Genomic DNA, 18285 nt, shown 5'->3' with positions numbered 1-18285 from the left:
TACACTTGCTGACAACCTGTACTAAACCGGCTTTTCTCACCCTAAAACCTCTCTGCCTTACTCTCCTCATTAATTCTCTCTTGATCTACCACTTCCAGCATCCACTTTAACGTCTGGACATCGCCAGCCTACATACCAACCTTCAAGTTGCCTGCCTGCTAACTTCCGAAAAATCAAAACACTTCTATCTACGACGGTTTTGATGCCGGGCCAGCTGTCGATGCTAGAAACCATCTGCATGCCATTGGGCTGTCTTTGGTTTTTCTTTAAATTAGTGACTTTTCACCTGTGCGAGCCACAACATGCTCACTGCGTGCCAGCATGGTCTGCAACTCGATTAGTTGAGCTATTGTGCTTACAGAGCTTCCATCACCAATTTTTAATGGCTTCTTTCTTGCTGTTTGTCTTACTTGATGAGAATATAAAAATTCAATTCAATTACTTGTTTCACACCCTCCATACAAGGGTAACTCTTCTATCAAACACTTGAGGTAATGAGATTTACGTTTAGACAGCTTGATTGCTTCTTTGGCAACATTTCACAACTTCTTTCGAGTGAACACATACACTCAATCCACCTGTACAGTGTGTCACCCATCCTCCACATGAGCAGTAGTAAAAGATGACATGGGACATTCTTTATGCTGTTCAAAGCACAAGCATGCTGGTCTCGGTGTTTCATTGTGTGTAAAATATTGCATCTATTATGATATATCGAAATGAAGACAGCAATTATGAAATGACAAGTTTGAATATACAAGCTATACATGGTCAATGGTGAAGGAACCATTTTTAAAGGATGTGTTAGAGCGTTGAGAATACAATGGTGAGCAGGATACATGGATAGCGGAGTTAAACTACGCAGTGCGTTTGATAATGTGAACACCTGAATCGGTCTCTACCACTCCACTCAGCTGGTCGATCTACAACAACCAATCAGAGGTGAGTAACACAAACAATCACAGGTGAGTAAGGCAACCAATCATACATGAGTAACGCAACCAATCATATGTGAGTACCAAACAATGATGAGCTGCACGACCAATCAGAGGTGAGCAAAAACAACCAATCATAGGTGAGTAACACAAGCAATCACAGATGAGCAACGCAAGCAATCGCAGATGAGTAACACAACCAATCATACTTGAGTAACGCAGCCAATCATATGTGAGTAACAAACAATGATGAGTTACACAACCAATCAGAGGTGAGCAACAACAACCAATCATAGGTGAGTCACAAAATCAATCACAGATGAGGAACGCAACCAATCATACGTGAGCAACGCAACCAATCATACGTGAGTAATGCAACCAATCATAGGTGAATAACAACAACCAATCATACGTGAGTAATACAAATAATCACAGATGAGTAACACAAGCAATCAGATATGAATAACATTCTGCTACGTAAAGGGCAAGCTACATGTACCACGAAGAAATCGGAGAGTAGATGCTTAACTCTTTCGCTATCGTGAGCTGATGTATCGACCTTTGCGGTAATAAAAGTAGAGATCCTAAACCGATGAATCGGCTAATCAATAGGGTTCCACTTTTCTTTTCATTACGAAGCTTGTACATTCGCTAGATGAATCAAATTTTTTCTCCAATGAAACAACCTAGTTGCCGATCACGTGCAACCAATCAAAAATGCTTTTGCTGAGCAATTCCATTTCTAATATTATTTTTCAAAACAGGAAAATCAGATATCGCTATCATCATGGCAATAAGAAATGCACTGCGTTCGTTCGATGCAAAGGAAGTGTCAGAGATTTTGCAAGGGCGGGATTCACTAAAGATTTTGTACCTGTTCTTGTAGAGAATTTAGTTCGGAATAAGATGCAATTTACAGTAAAACAATATATGCATTGATTCTAGAGATATTGCTTAAATACTAGCGGTATATCGAATTTCCAAAATTCCGATTGAATTAATTTGGTCAGAATAGCGATTATAGCGCAGTAATGAAAGAGTTAAGAATGGAGCTGATCAATAGATTAATACAAATCGTTTTATCGTCTTGCGACCTCTAAATTTGAATGAAGAGCCACCAGGTACGGTCACAAGGCTCCTGTGCTATTGTGCATAAAATGAGGAAGTTCTCAGAAACCAGAGGATATGGAGCTTTGAAACCAAATATTTTTAACGACTTGGAAGGCACGGAGAGAATACGCACAGAGTTTGGATGAAATGGATCAGAAAAACAAGTAAACACAGACTAACAGACAGACAAAATAAAAAAGAGGAATTTTTTTGTACCTGTAGATTTATTGATATTAACTGTCATTAAGTTGGAAAAATACATACAAGATAAATTGTCAACTTTTGTGATTGACAAGTTGAGAAGTAAACCAAACGGTTAATTTTGATTTTGTTTAATTTGAGAAACTTGTAGCGGGAAGTTGTTTACTCATAAAAAGTTTCCATTGAAGTCCTACTATACATAGTAGCCATCGGGCCTGTTACCCATATGTCACCATGTCAATGCCCGGAACGTACCCAACAAATCGCCTTTTTTGTCAAACAAGATTAAAAAGAATAGCCTCACCTCCAAAGCAAATGCGGCCTTCTCGAAGGCCTTCTGCATCTGTCCCTTGCCAAATGGGCCTAAATCTCCGCCTCTTTTAGCTGAAGAACAGTCGCTGAACTTGGAGGCCAGTATCTCGAAGGTGCTGGATTTGTCTTCTATCTGTTTGAGGTAGGCTAAAAATGTGTACCATTACTTACATAATAGAACAGAGATTAGTTTAACATTGTGAAGTCTGAGCTCAAAACAACTATTGGAGTTGTTTTCCCCACTGATCTTACACCAGAGCAAACTCAACTGTGTAGTTTACCTGTTTTTCTACACTTCCGGCTTATGTAGGTAAGTGCCCAGCGTTGTTCAGGTAATAAAAAGTCTTTGCACAGAAACCTTATTTTTATTTGAACAACATTTACCATTCTTACTTTTAAACTTCATATCATAAGAAAAGTGTTTTTTGGCAGCTCAACTAAATCAGCAACGAGAACATGGAGGTCTGGGTGTAAAAAGGTGACTGTTGCAGCAGAGCGCCTTTTCAAAGTTTTGATGGATGATATTGTTACCTCTCAATACTGGTACAAACGTAAAAATGAGATATCAGGCTTTCTTTGTCTGATACTTTGTCTGACTGAACGAAAAGCGGATGTAGAAACGATTGTCCACGTGAAAATCATTTTTCCAGATTTACTGAAATCGTAAATATACATGTAACAGCAGATTTGAAATTGGAACAATTGAAAATTACAAATTTAAAACTGGGTGAGGGTAAAAAATTGGCTTTTAAAAAATTAAAGGAAAACAAGCGCAAAAGGTAATATTAATAATAAAAAGTGAACATTTGGTGTGAGGAATCGCGATATACGGTATATGGTAAGAGCGATAGGTTTAACCATTTCAGTCATACAAGCCTCTGTGGAGGCTTGGAGTTGTCTGCACACAGTCCTCCTAGCCTCTGTAGAGGCTTTAGTGTAACTCTATTTGGCATAGACTAATTTCAGCCTTTGTCCAATCCAAATGAAGTCTTAGAGTAGCCAACCAATAAGAAGAGATGCTAAGCTTCCCTTATTGGCTAATATTGAACCATGTTACAATGAAAGTTTTCTGAGTAAAGGCCAATGAAAATATACGGAAGAAAACTCACAACTACGCGGCCATTTTTGATTGTTGAAAGTTGTAACATTTTTAAGTGCTGGCTTATTTATGGATTTTTCTAGTGATTTTGAGTATGATTCAGATGATTTTGTGGACAATGCTACTGGAGCTCATCCTAGAACAAGGGACATTGTTTTTGATGCTGATACTGGTGATGATGACTCACAATTAGGTGCTGATTTCGACTGGGATTCAGATTTTGATCAGCTGGACTCAAATTCTACTAGTACTGCTACTACTAGTAGACCTACTAGTACAACTGATACTGGAGCTGCTAGTACTAGTACTGCTACCAACATTCCTACTGGAGCCTCTGGTGATGACGGTAGTTCAGGAAATCTGGCAGCACCAGGTTATCTGGGATTCATCCTGTCTGACTTGGGTAATACCCCAACACCCACGTTCGACTGGCAGCCTACTGAGAAAGTAATGTGCAGCCCTAACTTTGACCCAGCTGCACCACATGGACCAACAAGAGTAATGCCTGCTGATTCAAAGCCAGCTGACTTCTTCATGCTGTTCTACGATGAGAAACTTTTACAATCAGTATGTGATTTCACGAACGAGAATGCTGCCAGACGAAAGATAAGCGAGAGTACCATCTACAGCGGTTATGGAAAATGGACTAAACTCGAGACAGACGAACTCCGAGTGTTCTATGCGCTCCGAGCATTCATAGAAATGTTCTGCAAGGATAGGCAGCGAAGTATCTGGAGACCGCAGTACGAGCTTCTCCAGATGCCTAAAGCTTCAACTGTCATGTCATTACGACGGTATGACCAGATAAAACGTTACCTGCATTACTGTAATGAAGAGACGTCAATTCAGGATCGTAGCCATCCTGAATACGACAGACTTTACAAAATCAGGTTCCTCATCAACCACATGAAAGAGCGATTCACAGCAGAGTACTCTCCCTTCCAGGATCTGTCAGTAGACGAGTGCATGATTCCTTTTCGGGGTCGCTGGAGTGGGAAATGTTACGACTCCTCAAAGCCAATTAAATGGGGAGTGAAAGTCTGGATGGCGTGTTGTGCTTCCAGCGGATATGCGCTAAACCTAGATGTCTATTCTGGGAAGGACAGAGACTTTGAGGACTTGACCACAGTGAAAAACTCTGCCGCAGTAGTACTGAAACTAGTTCAAAGTTACTGGGGTCAAGGCTACCATGTAGTTACTGATCGCTACTACACGTCACCTTATCTTCTCCACTGGCTACGTGAGCTTCAGATGTCTGGTACTGGTACATGTATGACCAACCGAAAGGAGTACCCGAAACAGCTAATAGCTACCAAAGCGGAAGCTCGGAGGTTGGAGCAAGGGGATTCTAAGTGGCTCCAGTGTGCGAAAACAGGAATTGTAGCAACCCGCTGGAATGACAAGAAACCGATCTACTTCCTGTCAAACTATGTCAGAGCTGAGCTGTCTGAGCCACCAACTGTAATCCGTAGAAATAAGAAAGGTGAGAAGCTGACAGTGAAGGCCACACCATCCGTCATCGTATACAATCAGATGATGGGTGGTGTGGACCTCAGTGATAAAATGGCAAGACTCGATCGCTCTCGAAAGTCATATAAGTGGTACGCGCGAATCGACCGCAAATGCTTTCACTGGTCCCTGTACAACGCTTATGTGCTCTATAAGCATGGCCAGGAAAAGCCGATGGAATTCAGAGACTTTGTCCTGCAGATACTGACGACATGGATAGGTGAAAAGTCATTCTCTCGACAGTCAACTAGGACAAACACACCAGCTGCCACTCCCAACAATCCGGAGATACGTCTAGACATGAGCAAACTACACTGTCCCGAGTGGCCTACTGATGGGTCAAAAGATCACCGCTGTGCAGTCTGCCAGAAAAAGTACCTGATAGAATCGCAGCAAAATCCAGAGAAGGCTTACAAAGACTTACAACACAAATCAGTCAAGAGTTCAATTCGGTGTGAAACCTGCAACGTGTACTTGTGCATCAAACGCGGTTCAGACTGCTGGAAAGCGTACCATACCAGAGTTCAGTATTGGAAGTGAAAATCTCGAACATTTCCTCTTTTTTTGCAACTTCGTCAATCCTCTGTTATGTTTTCAGTCATGTCATAATAATAAAAATAATGTCTTTGAAATCATGTACCATTGTGTTTTTGTCAAATTTTTATATTCACCAAGTTTGACATTCTATACATTCTTCAGTAATTGAGCTACAATTTTGCTACTTATACCATTAGAAAGCCCAAAGATTTCTGATTTGAATGAATATAGGTGTTCTTATAAGAAAAGTTACTCCCAGATGGTCTAAATGACAATATTGTAAAATGAGACATAAACCTTCACTCTAACAATGAGAATGGAGAATAATTAGATAATTGCTTAATGGCTTGGGGACTGAAATGGTTAAGATAAGAACGCCTTGCGGTTAGGCGCGCTCTTGTTAGTAGATCTGCTTTTTGAATGTTGCGAGTTCGAATACAGTATGACATTTATTTTTTGCTGAAACTTTGAAAAATTAAAGTTTGGTTTAGTAAAATACATACTAAAACTGTAAAGCTTTATGTGTGTTTAGGAGGCTAAACTAATTTAAATTTAATTCCAAGTCATGTTACGCATCTGTATCGAAGGTAAGAACTCCATATGGTACATACAGCACATGGTAATGTTGCATTTTATGCTGATCTAACAAACTAAATACACTAAAGTTACTGTAAGTAACTATACTTACTAAGGTTAATATACTATTTTGTTATTAATTTTTAACGAGTACAGTACTTTGTACCAGGCATTATTTGCATTAGATAATTACTATGGGTTTATATACCCCTCTATATGACATTCTCGCCTTACGATGCTGACACCAGAAAGAATTAATGTCGCATAGCAGCGGACCAATGTAATTCAATTTCTCACTTTTGACATACCGCAAAACATCTAATTGAATGCCACCTCTAATTGAACGCCACTAAAGATGCAGAGTTGAGAAATAGAGCGCCATGGTGTTCAATTAGAGGTTTTACAGTATCATTAATCGATGCATGTTGTGTTAATCATTAGGATTTTGGTATGAGAACAAAATGCCTTCAATGCCATGTATCCTTATAGAAATACTCGCTTCAACCTACAAATTTTTTTGACAAAAGAAGTCTCAGAATGGAGTTACTTATTTGAATGTTGAGGTACGACTGTAAGTGGACGTTAGATTTTTCCTATCCAAATTCATTCATTTTTGAAAGCAGTTTTTCAAGTAGAAAATGTCAAGCAGAAACAGGTTTTATCATGTAAATGCCCTGATCCGCTACATGTCCCCTTTTGTGGGGGTTTTACCATGTTTTATGATGAGTTTGATGACCTGACGACAGGGATAACTGAAAAGTGACGGACGGGACGACCATTAATCACTGTAGATGATGTTGACGAGGTGACGATAATTATGTAAGTAGGATTACTAACTGCCTTATTATTTGACCAAAAAGCAACACATCAAACGAAACTTCACTAGTTTCGGTTTACAACATCTGGCTCAGCATTCAGGTAACTGACAGGTACTACAGAGAAATAATGAATAAAAGCTATGAATGGTATGTTTGCTTGTTCATCATTGGCCATCTAGACAAGGCTAAGCGAAGACCCGAGAAGTGAGAGGACAACGACCCGAAGACGAGTGAGTTGTATTGTCACGATTTTGTTTAGCTCAAAATAAATGATTTATAGAACGTAAAAAGAAAAATTTATTTAGCTACATTAGCACGAGCTGAAAAACTACAGGAAACACAGAACTTATATTGCTAGCAAACGAAACTGTGCAACTCTATATGCGACATATGACAACTCCAAATTATGCGACGAACGAAAATCAAACAAAGTGAAATGCATTGTACATCATAGCTTCGAGAAGCAAACGGGTCGAGATACGAAACAAACATACACCTCACATAAGTCGAAGTAGAATTTCTACCAAAAGTTGGTAACTTGAAAATTTCGTACCTAGAGTCTTTCGTAAGTTGAGATTTCCTTCTATATAATTTTCAACAGACAACGTAAGTCAAAAGGAATCACTTGTTAGGCATACTATATATCTTCATAAAACTAGAGTTATACCAAAGTATTAGCTCACATTGAAGTATTTCTATGGCCTCTTCTTTAGTTCTAGTGATCTTCTCTTCTCTCCATGATGATGGACGCCGACTGCCAGCATGTTTAACAAGGAGATGTGAGCATTGGACCTGAACACAGCATGTCACATGACGATCAATAACATCTTTTGAGAAGATCATAGCTTGAGTTCTGTCCAGCATGATATCACCAAGAATCTAGCGTAATCTGCTATCTTGTTCACTAATTGCTATTTACACTATCAATTTTTATTTTAGATTAGATAATATTATATTATTAAATATCCATGTATATATATTTATCAACCAGAGTCGTAACTAATTACCTCTGAACATCTCCATTGTAAAACATTTCCCCGAGGCTATAGATTACCTAGAAATTGATTTTCGTGCTCAAGTTCCAACTATGTAATTACTAGTTGACTGCCCGGCGTTGCACGAGTAATAACTAATTTTTTGCAAACAAAACTTATTTAATTGACTTAGTTATTTACCTTATGAATTGGTCAAACTTAAACTCTTAAATAAGAGTCGTTATGATAACTTAAACCAGCGTTAAAGGTTGACTTGCAATAAAATTCACATTACAGTTATTTGATACAAAAAGATTCACCATGTCTTACTCTGTTGTAGGTGCAAAATATGTGGAAATGTGATTACAAGCTCTTAAAAGCTCAAAAACGAAAAGCCACCGTAGATTGGAACCTGTTTATTTATCTGACGTAGACATTACAGTTTGGTTATGTGATGCTCTGACGTGAATTGAAAGGCCAATAAAAAGCTCAAAATAAAACTTATCATAGCACTAGTTTATGACAAACACTTCGGGTTTTACCGAAGACCCCGCATCAAATATAGATGCTCGCTACTTTACAGTTTTGTTTCGGCTTGATCTAATCGTCAAGTCGTAATCTGATCATGTGACTCAATACTTCGTCAATAATTTTTGCAGCACTTTTCGATTATCACAGGCGACCAACAGGCTCGTCTTGATTATCAGACAATGATATGTACTCCTTCGAAGTAAGGTTAAAAAATTAAACGATTTAACTTACGTTAAGTTATAAGATATCAGTGTTAAAAGTGAAAGCATTACAATGACGATAAAACAGACACGTAAGAACAATAGACATGGTTTTATTGAATGCGTGAAGTATATTTGTGAAAATATTTCGACGAGTAAGGTTGCATGAAAGTGTAAACAGAAACCATCTCCCACAACTACGTCACATTTGAGCCGTTTGGGAAAGAGAATCCAAACTACGGCGGTCTCCTGTGGCTGCGATTAACTGTTCATTTTTTAGCTTTTAAAAGCTTGTAATCACATTCCCACATATTTTGCACCTGCAACACAACAGAGTAAGACATGGTGAATCTTTTGATATCAAATAAATAATGTGAATTTTGTTTTAAGTCAACCTTTAAGAAAAAAATATAGCATCATGCTCTTTAAGCATACTAAATAAAGCACACGGTCTTTATTCAACCAGCATTAAAGAATGGAAGGCGTAACAATTATGATGTGCTAGTCCATTGTATAGCGATTCGACTACATAGCCTATTGGTTTAAAGCACCTTACTATAGATCTGGTGGTTCTGAGATCTAATCCCATATGAAGTGCATTTTTTTGTCCCTAAAACTACATTGCTATAACTAAACACCCTTTAGACAAACAAATACTGAGACTTATATGTAGCGGGTGACTTCATGAGACCAGGGTTTCTTGCAAGAAACTGGGTCTTACAAAGCTAGGGTACCATATCGGTTTATAGTCCGAACCTCGAATGGTTTGAAGCTCGACGAGTTTGTATATCGACAACGGTTGGTCCAATCTCGACAGTGGTTTTACTATTTTACCATTTACTATTCTCATAGTAAATGAGTGATTTATATGTAAAAGATTTATTTGCGCAAAAAATATCATGTGATCCATTTGATGCAGCACTCTCAGCTCGTGTAAGCCTAGCAATACTTTGTCCAACCTGAATATAGAACGAATGCGAAAATAAGTAACAATAGTAAATATGGTTTACTGTTATGCTAGCAGTGTGTTATATTTGAAGTCTAAACTTCAGCGAGTAGCTTTGATTTTTATTTTTTGAAGTGGGGACACAACTGTGATAGGCATTTATTATTATTTGTTGAAGATTAGTGCGTGAGAGCACCAGAATAAAGGATAAAATTATTGTAAAACTGCACCAGCCTTTGTCGATATTCAGACCAACCTTTGTCTAGATTCGGACCAACCTCTGTAGAGATTAGGACTTGTCTAGGTTCGAACTTGTCGATGTTGGGACTGTTTCCCTACCATATCACTACCCTTTATTGTAGCAATTTATGCCCTATGAACTCAAACCTATGACTTGCCACCAGGCATTCCTGAATTCTAAATACTACACTGCAGTGATTTATTGATATTGTCATTATCTTTTGTTATAATACTTATTATAATCCAGCATAACGAGCCATACATATATGCTTTATAACACACATGATCAGAAAGGTCAAAACAAAATCAGCTATAAAGCAAATATGTGGAGTAGATAAGAGTTGACTCTACCTTTTCTGTGCTCGGCTGGGCGGGCTCTGTGGGTCTTTCCCATATACTTTCTTTGGTAAAAGTGTTTACATAGTAGGGCTTTCCTGAAAGTCACATGATCAACTGGAATGCTGAGGCAACACAAAACAGTTATGGAATTTCAACAACTAATCAAACCTCAATCGTTAGACTGAGTCAATAAAAAGGAGCCAACGAATTCTATCGATGCCCGAACTAATGGACAAAATACAATAAGACCAAATTTTTGAGCGACGCATCCTATTGTAAGATTTATCGATAGTCAACAGAATGCAGAAAGGTATTGTAACCAAGGAGACAAAACACAGCGAGGTAACACGAGAGAGCAATGTAGAGTAGTACAACCTACAGCAAGACAACCTACCAATTAACAGTAAACAATGTACATGAAACTAGTCAGACCTGTAACACCATAAAACCAATTTTGCACAGAGTTTTCAAATCTGTCACAAAAAACGAACAGTGAAAAATATGTCAAAAATGCAAACGAGTCTTCTTATATTTTGCGCCAAACGGAGGAAAAAATATTTAGACCAATCAATGTCATTACAAAAAACTGGAGAGTTGAACATTTAAATTTTTTCCATAATATTTTCGCAAATGAATTCATTGAAAGTTGTATAAAAGACTTATCGTGAGCTCAAAAACAAGTAGTCAAGCTTATCTTGAGCGATCTAACTTATTACGCGTTCATTAACTTTGAGGCAAAATAATTGAAAGGTTAATTATATAAAACCTTTAAATTATAAAATCTCTCACCTACCAGTAAACCTCTCACCTACCAGTGGAACGGCTCATTTTCTCTTCCCATCCTTCGGGAAGAGGAATTTCGGCGGGTGGAAGTTTGGTATCTGAGGACGCAAGTTTTGTTTCTGAAGCCGGTTTCTCTTCTTTTTTGTCTACAGATGTATTGCTTGCTTGTTTCTGCGAATGTGAACTCATTTTTCTAGTTATAGATCGCTTCTCGAGAACGGATTAGTTATTCTTACCGCGAATTAGTTACTCCGACCACTCTCAAAGCAACTTTGTTTATGACGTAGTTACCAAAAACCTACCACAACACCAAAGTCGCTTGCGAACCGTTACGTTAACGCCCGATATTCGTGAGTTGTACAGAATTCTTCTTGTTAGACGCGAGCGTGTTTCTACCGTTTATACTTTATAGGATCAATGCTGCCTTTCTCAAATGTCATTCGTTTCAGATTAGCCATCGGTAGGAGATATACGTATTTATAAGGTTTCAGCTTGTCAACATCGTTTAATAGTAGATTAGTTTACTTAACGCATTGAAATACATCAAAGTGCTGCCGATACTCCTCTGTTGACTAATCAAATCAATTAATTGCATTCGCCCCATAATGGGGCATTGACTATATCAGAGATGTCAAAGTCAAACCCAATTGTACAAGCATACCTGCCAACTCTCACGCATTGGGCGTGATACTCACGCAATTACCCTAAAGAAAAAATGAAAATGCGTGAGAAATACGTGAGATTTTTGCCCCAATTTCCACAATTTCATATATACTATCATTGATACATCAATTGCCCCCAAACCAAATCTCACGCATTGCCCCACTCTTGGGTTGGCAGGTCTGTGTACAAGGGGCCAAAATTCAAAGCACAGTCTAGATTGCGGGCCGAACAAGATAAACATTTATTGAACACATTTAAACTAAATGTTTATGGAACGTAAATATGGATAAAAACAGACAGAAATGTCACCCTGAAACAAAATTCAGGTTAAATTGACACGATAAGTATTCAGCAAGACAGTTGAAGCATTGCATTATGGTATCTGGTAGTTCTGTGTTCTGTGCAGTATTATATCATTAGTGCTCCATTTCGATGGGCCACGAATAACTATAATATAAAATAATCTTGCGGGCCAGATCTGATTACAAGGTAGGCCGGATGTGGCCCCCGGGCCTTAGTTTGACACATGTATACTAGATGATGATGATGAACTCTTTATTGATACAATAAAATATGGTATACAACAATGTAACAAAAGGCTCTTTTTGCAAGCAAAGATGAAATTATATGGTCAGATTATAGTACATATTGATCTGAATAGATTGTAATATATTATATAGCAAAAATAAATAATATTATACACAATTAAAATGTACGTGTTTATTTTTATTGTTCATGCTTGACAATGTTCAATGTTTGGCAAAATTTTTCCATAATCAAGATTGTATTGAGTGTTTGGCAAGAATTGTCTTGAGTGCTTGACAGTATCTGTAAATGTCTGCGGCCCTGGTCTCTTGACGTCAGACGAGCCTAGATGCCGTAATGTGTTAGTTGAGTTAACGCCTGGCCAGGGCTATAATAGTATCATTTGTTGTCATGTGAACATGAAACGACGGTGAATTGCAGGAAGTCAATTATGGAGCTCCAACTATTTTCTGTTGGCTGCGAGTGTGATCTAACATCTTTGTAATCCGCACATATATGGAGGTAATGGTGAGCGGAATCGTCTTCTTTTAAACAAGTGCAAGTTGGACTGTAACTCAATCCTTATCTCAATTGGAGTCTGCTTTGGCCCGTTAACAGGTCACATATAAGGTCAGAGGTCAGAGTTCCAATATCTTCTTTTTTGGTGTTCAGTTTTATTGGTTGTTTGAAGACATGATCTGGGCATAGATTAGAGAAGACCGTATGGGCATCTTCGGTCTTTGATTAGAGCTGTCCATTGTCGTTTCTATTCTTTTTCTACACAACTGTTGACTCTGATTTTTAATATATCATTTAGGGATATGTCTTTAAGTGGCACTGAATGGTGAATTAGTTTTCTGATGTCTGTTATAATTGCTGCTGTTATTGGGCATTTCTGGGTGCTAGTGAGCTCATCCAATTGTTTAAGTTAAGTTTTACCAATTCTCTCACAATCATCATTCTTTCCTTCATAATTGGAGGGATGTTACCCAGTAGGTGTAGGAAGTCGCTAGGCGGGTTGTGATGGGCTCCTGAAAGGAGCACGTTACAACCCGCCTACTCATGCATCAAGCTCCTGAAAGGAGCTTGATGCATGGGTAGAGCGAGATTTTAAGGTTGATGTCTTCGAGTGAGGCCCCATGAAGTGCTTTTGGCATTATAACTTGAGTAAATATTTTTCTGGCTGTTTTACAGTTGAGGCCAGCATAGATGAATGGTTTCAGCATGTTGAATCGCTGTGTTAGACTTCTTATGCTTGAGCAGCACTGTTTTACAAAGGAGAGTTGATGGTCAATGGTAATACCTATAACTTTTGATGTGGGGGACAACTGGATAGAGTTTAAGTTCATGGTGGGGAGAGATTAGCCTGGGCATAGCTCTCGCGGGGGATTGGGAGAGAGAGTCTGGGACACATAGCGAAAAAAGGGTAAGATAACTTCTGCAAAACGAGCGACATATGTTACATATGACGCTCAGACTGATACTAATGGAAGCGTGTCGTTAGATTCAGATCTCACGATGTATTAGATGTGGCGCGTTTAAAAGCCTATTGTCAAGGTCACGTGACTTGATCTAGCAAAAAGCTCTATATTTTTGATAGGCTGTGCGGTTACGTAACACCCTGTTTGATAATAAAACGATAAGAACCATAGGTTTACTATTCTCTTGCGTTTTCACGTTCGCAGTTTCATTTCATATACTGATAAAAAATGGAGCGATTCAAAAATTACTATCAAAGCTAGGCATAGTCACACTGAGACCAGAACAGTTTCAAGCTTTACAACATATTATCGCAGGTTTTGACCAGTTTATAGTTCTTCCTACTGGCTTCGGAAAGAGTATTTGCTTTCAGATGGCACCGTTTTGCAGTGGTAGGTCCATGTTGTTCATAATAACTGCGCTAGTAATCATAATACTCGCAAGTAAAATAAAACAGATTACTTTTTACTAAATAAATTTTCTTTACTAGCAGCGTGCGCTTCATTTTTGTTGTTTTATTGATATTTGTTTGCTATGTTTGTATTGTTATTGTGATTTTTTTTATTCAATTGATTTAATTTTTTATTATAATTAAATAAAAACAATGAATTGAACATATGAAATAATATAACTCTCGTGATTGATTTATTATGCAACCAACATTTCATACTTACTAACTAGTGTTTGTTTGCTGCCAATTCAGATTAAAAATAATACATAATACTCACGTAGATCATAAATAAGACCGTCACATAATACTCCTTCGGAAATAACGATTGTGATATTAGCGACTTCAGTAGTCGACTTTTAGGGTTGTCTTTCCCGCGTGTTGCTATGTGTCCCAGGCTCTCTCTCCCAATCCCCCATGAGAGCCATGCCCAGGCTAGGGAGAGATGGTCCCATTAAACACCACAATTTCTGTTTTCTGGTAGTTGACTTGCAGTTTCCATTTTGCCATCCATGTTTTTATAATTTGGCAGTTGTTTTGCAGCATTTCTTGTAGTTCTGAGTCACCCATAGCAAACATTAGGACAGTGCAGTCATCTGCACACGAGGGAGATGTTACTTTAGCTTCAGATAGCATGTCTCTCGCATATATAATGAATGATAGGGGAGATAAGATACTCCCTTGTGGTAGGCCTATATTGCAAGACTGTGCTGAGTTGATGTAGTTGTTTACTTTGATGTTTATTTGGCGGCCTGTAAGGAAAGAGTGGGCTAAACCAAGGAAATTGCTGTGAATTCTAAACTCTTGTAATCTGTTGAGCATCTCCTGATGTGAAACTGTGTCAAATGCTTTCTGGCGGTCTAAGGAGTTGCACATGTTAATATCTTTTTCACGCTATGTGTAGCTTTGGCGAATAGGTTGAGGAGGTGAGACTCTGTACCCCTACCCTGCCTGAATCCGTATTAAGTGCATATTTGGAATGAGAGACCAATGTTCAATTAACAAGCGTAATCTCCATTCCCAAATTCTTTCAATCATCTCACCAACGTAAGAGCTGATAGTAATAGAACGATATGTACCAGATCGGAGATGTCAAAGTCAAACCCAATTGTACAAAGGGCCGAAATTCAAAGCACAGTATAGATTGCGGGCTGAACAAGATAAACATTTATTGAACACATTTAAACTAAATGTTTATGGTAAATGTTATATAAAATAAATTTTCTGTCCAAAAACTTTTTTATTACTCAGGCAATGCGGGTAGTACAGCTCATAGTTGATGGCAGTCGATTAGCTTCTCATCACACCAATGTAATACAACCCCAGTATGACTATGTATCTTATCTATGCGTAACTGATTGCATTAACTCACTTACTTAACACTATCTATTCAGTGCCTTTGCGAGTCACATAGGTATGGCATTGCTTTAAATAATAAGCATATATTAGAGTAATAAACTATAGTCATCATTTCTTTGATATGAGCATTAATTACTATCTTAACTGGAAATTCATGATTCTTGTTTAACCATTCTCATGGCTGATGTTACTAATCTACCATAGGACACTTATATTTCGCTAGTATTTAGTTTCGTGAGTAGCATACGGAGTAAAGTTTCGCTGCAACTTAATTTCGCAGCTCTGATGAGTGCGAAAATATAGTGATGTGAAAATAAATGCAGTGGAACAAACATCATTAGATTCCTCAGGTCCAGTTCACTGGTACGAAATATTTTTCAATTTGGGACTACAGTACTTTTTGGACTATAAAACGCACCTCTATATAAGCTGCATCTGCTTTATTTTCCAATAAACGATAATAAAACAATACATAAGCCGCACCTTTGAATAGGCCGCAGAACTAAGGACTATGCTTTTTAACATGGCAGCAACTTTCCTGTTTAAAACGGAACAGTGGAGAACGGCACTGTTTCGTATTTTCTTTCACCGCTAGCAGCGCACTAATTGGAGATTCCCGTTAGTACGCCCTAGCGGTTAAAGAAAAAGCCACAGATTAGCCGCACCCTTATATAAGCCGCATGGCTCAAATCATCAGAAAAAAGCAGCAGCTAATAGTCCGAAAAGTACGGTAGTTTTTATTTGTGAACCACAGGTAGAAATGTGTAGGCGATATCAATAATGCAATTTGATCGCTTGCTGCCATTTGTTTCATGGACTATCAATGATGTCAAGGTCCCTGCCGCAGTGACCTATGTGGTACCGATATTAGAATTCAAGTATTTATAGCACGCGGTGGCCATGGCTCCAGGTTGTTATTGCTTTTGGTTGGTAATAAAATTCATCACCACAATAATTATTATTCAATTTTATGACTTTCCCTATTAGACTGTCATCCTCGTCAGTTACAAATTCAATGACTAAACTAATATCATCATCTTCCTAATTTGTCTAGGCTTTTCCAAAAAAACTTATTATCTTAATTTGTTTTGCCATGCTGCTCAGTCGGTGTATTAGCTATAATGAGTTTAGCAAAAATTGCCCAATGAGCCAACCACACACGAAACCTGCCTGCATTTCTAATATGACGATTTTATTGGGAATGTCAATGAACGAAGCCATTTAATTTCGCGTTTTCGCTCGTTCGTTATGATAGTTTAGTTTCGCTCATGAAATTTTCGCGAGAGTATGTTGCCGCGAAAATGCGAAAGTTAGATGCCACGAATACATAAGTGTCCTAGGGTAGTCAATCACTACGATTGACTAGCACAAAAAGAGGCGCGGCCTAAACGCTCCTTGTTGGCACCAGAAACGCTCGTGTTGTTATCACTCTAGGGGGAGATAACTCTATGGACACTTCACAGCTACGACAACTCACCTCCACAACTCTACACCACTACACATGCACTCCAGTGAAAAGGTATCGCCAACCGTTAAGCTTCAAACCTCCAGAAAACTTTCGCTAATGATAACAAAAAAAATTAAGTGCTCCATCAACTGCACCATGTTGCATAAATGAAAGTACTTACATGAGTTCAAGCGAAGAAGTAGGAGAACAACCTGTCTCTCGTTCCACTTCCTTATATACCACCAATACTACCTAATCCACTAGCTTCATCCACTAGCTTTATTCACTGACTGTAATTGCTACGACCACCTGCAACTGGTTTGAGCTCAGACGCCAATATAGCCAGAGCCCCACAAATCCCATAATACAACACATACTGACCTATGGGACGCACAAGACTTGCGCAAGCTTCGTAACTAAGAAAAAGCAATTTATAACTTTGTTTACATTTTATAAGTAGTGCCACCTTCCTGAGCCAACGCCACACTACTCAAGGAAATGCCCATTTGCAATGAAAGAACTAGCAGTTGTTTTACTAGAGCAAACCCAAAATGTTGTAATGAGAATTAGATATAGACCAAAAAGCCGAGTTAGTTTTCCTGAGCTAGAAAAAATTAATTCTTTTAAATGCTTGGGAGATTAACTAGCTGAGCTTCATGTTTCAGTAAAAATCCGTTTGGTGATATAGACATAGCAGTTGGGGTTTGGGTTAGAGATAGTAGTTTGCCAAAGGAAGCTAAGCCTCCTGCCTTCTCCACCATTTTGGCCACCTTATATTAAAACTGACCAGCTTAAATATTCTTCCTGGCCGCTTACTGTACGGCAACTGCATACCGAGATCCAGTAGATAATTACAATAAAATGAGTTTGGTTGTAATTTTTACCTTCTCGGAGCAACTTTTGCAGAAAACTTTGAACTGATGTGAGCAACACAGTAAGTCTCAATACAAATGATCTCATATGCTCATTACAGAGTCTCAATACCAATATGTCATTTGATCACATAAATCTCGCGGATCATTGTAGCTGTTAATAGACCAATGTAAATGGATTACTTATCTACATTTTCACTCACTAGTGATGCTTCCTTCTAACCTTCTCTAATGGAATTATGGTGAACGATTGGAAGACTTTTTAATAGCTATTTTACATTTGCAAGACTTACTTTGGAAGTGCCTACATAGTACAATGTATATAATGGCATTCGAACATGCTTATATTCTTGCTCTAGGAAGTAGTGCACATGAAAGTATC

General features: G+C 38.3%; 1 protein-coding gene across 1 annotated transcript; it reads right to left on the bottom strand.

Annotated features, from left to right (window-relative positions):
• Positions 1–682: 682 nt before the first annotated feature.
• LOC137398595 (putative peptidyl-prolyl cis-trans isomerase dodo) lies at positions 683–11364 on the bottom strand. Its single transcript, XM_068084755.1, has 5 exons — positions 11140–11364; positions 10340–10422; positions 7781–7889; positions 2551–2705; positions 683–923 (listed from the first exon to the last, which is right to left on the bottom strand). The coding sequence occupies exons 1-5, from the start codon at positions 11297–11299 to the stop codon at positions 858–860; spliced, it is 573 nt and encodes a 190-aa protein (XP_067940856.1). The 5' UTR covers positions 11300–11364; the 3' UTR covers positions 683–857.
• Positions 11365–18285: the final 6921 nt, after the last annotated feature.

The sequence above is a fragment of the Watersipora subatra genome, chromosome 6 (assembly GCF_963576615.1).
Source record: "Watersipora subatra chromosome 6, tzWatSuba1.1, whole genome shotgun sequence".
NCBI classification, from domain to species: domain Eukaryota; kingdom Metazoa; phylum Bryozoa; class Gymnolaemata; order Cheilostomatida; family Watersiporidae; genus Watersipora; species Watersipora subatra.
Note: the sequence above shows the minus strand (reverse complement) of the source record. Positions and strands in the feature narration are given on the sequence as shown.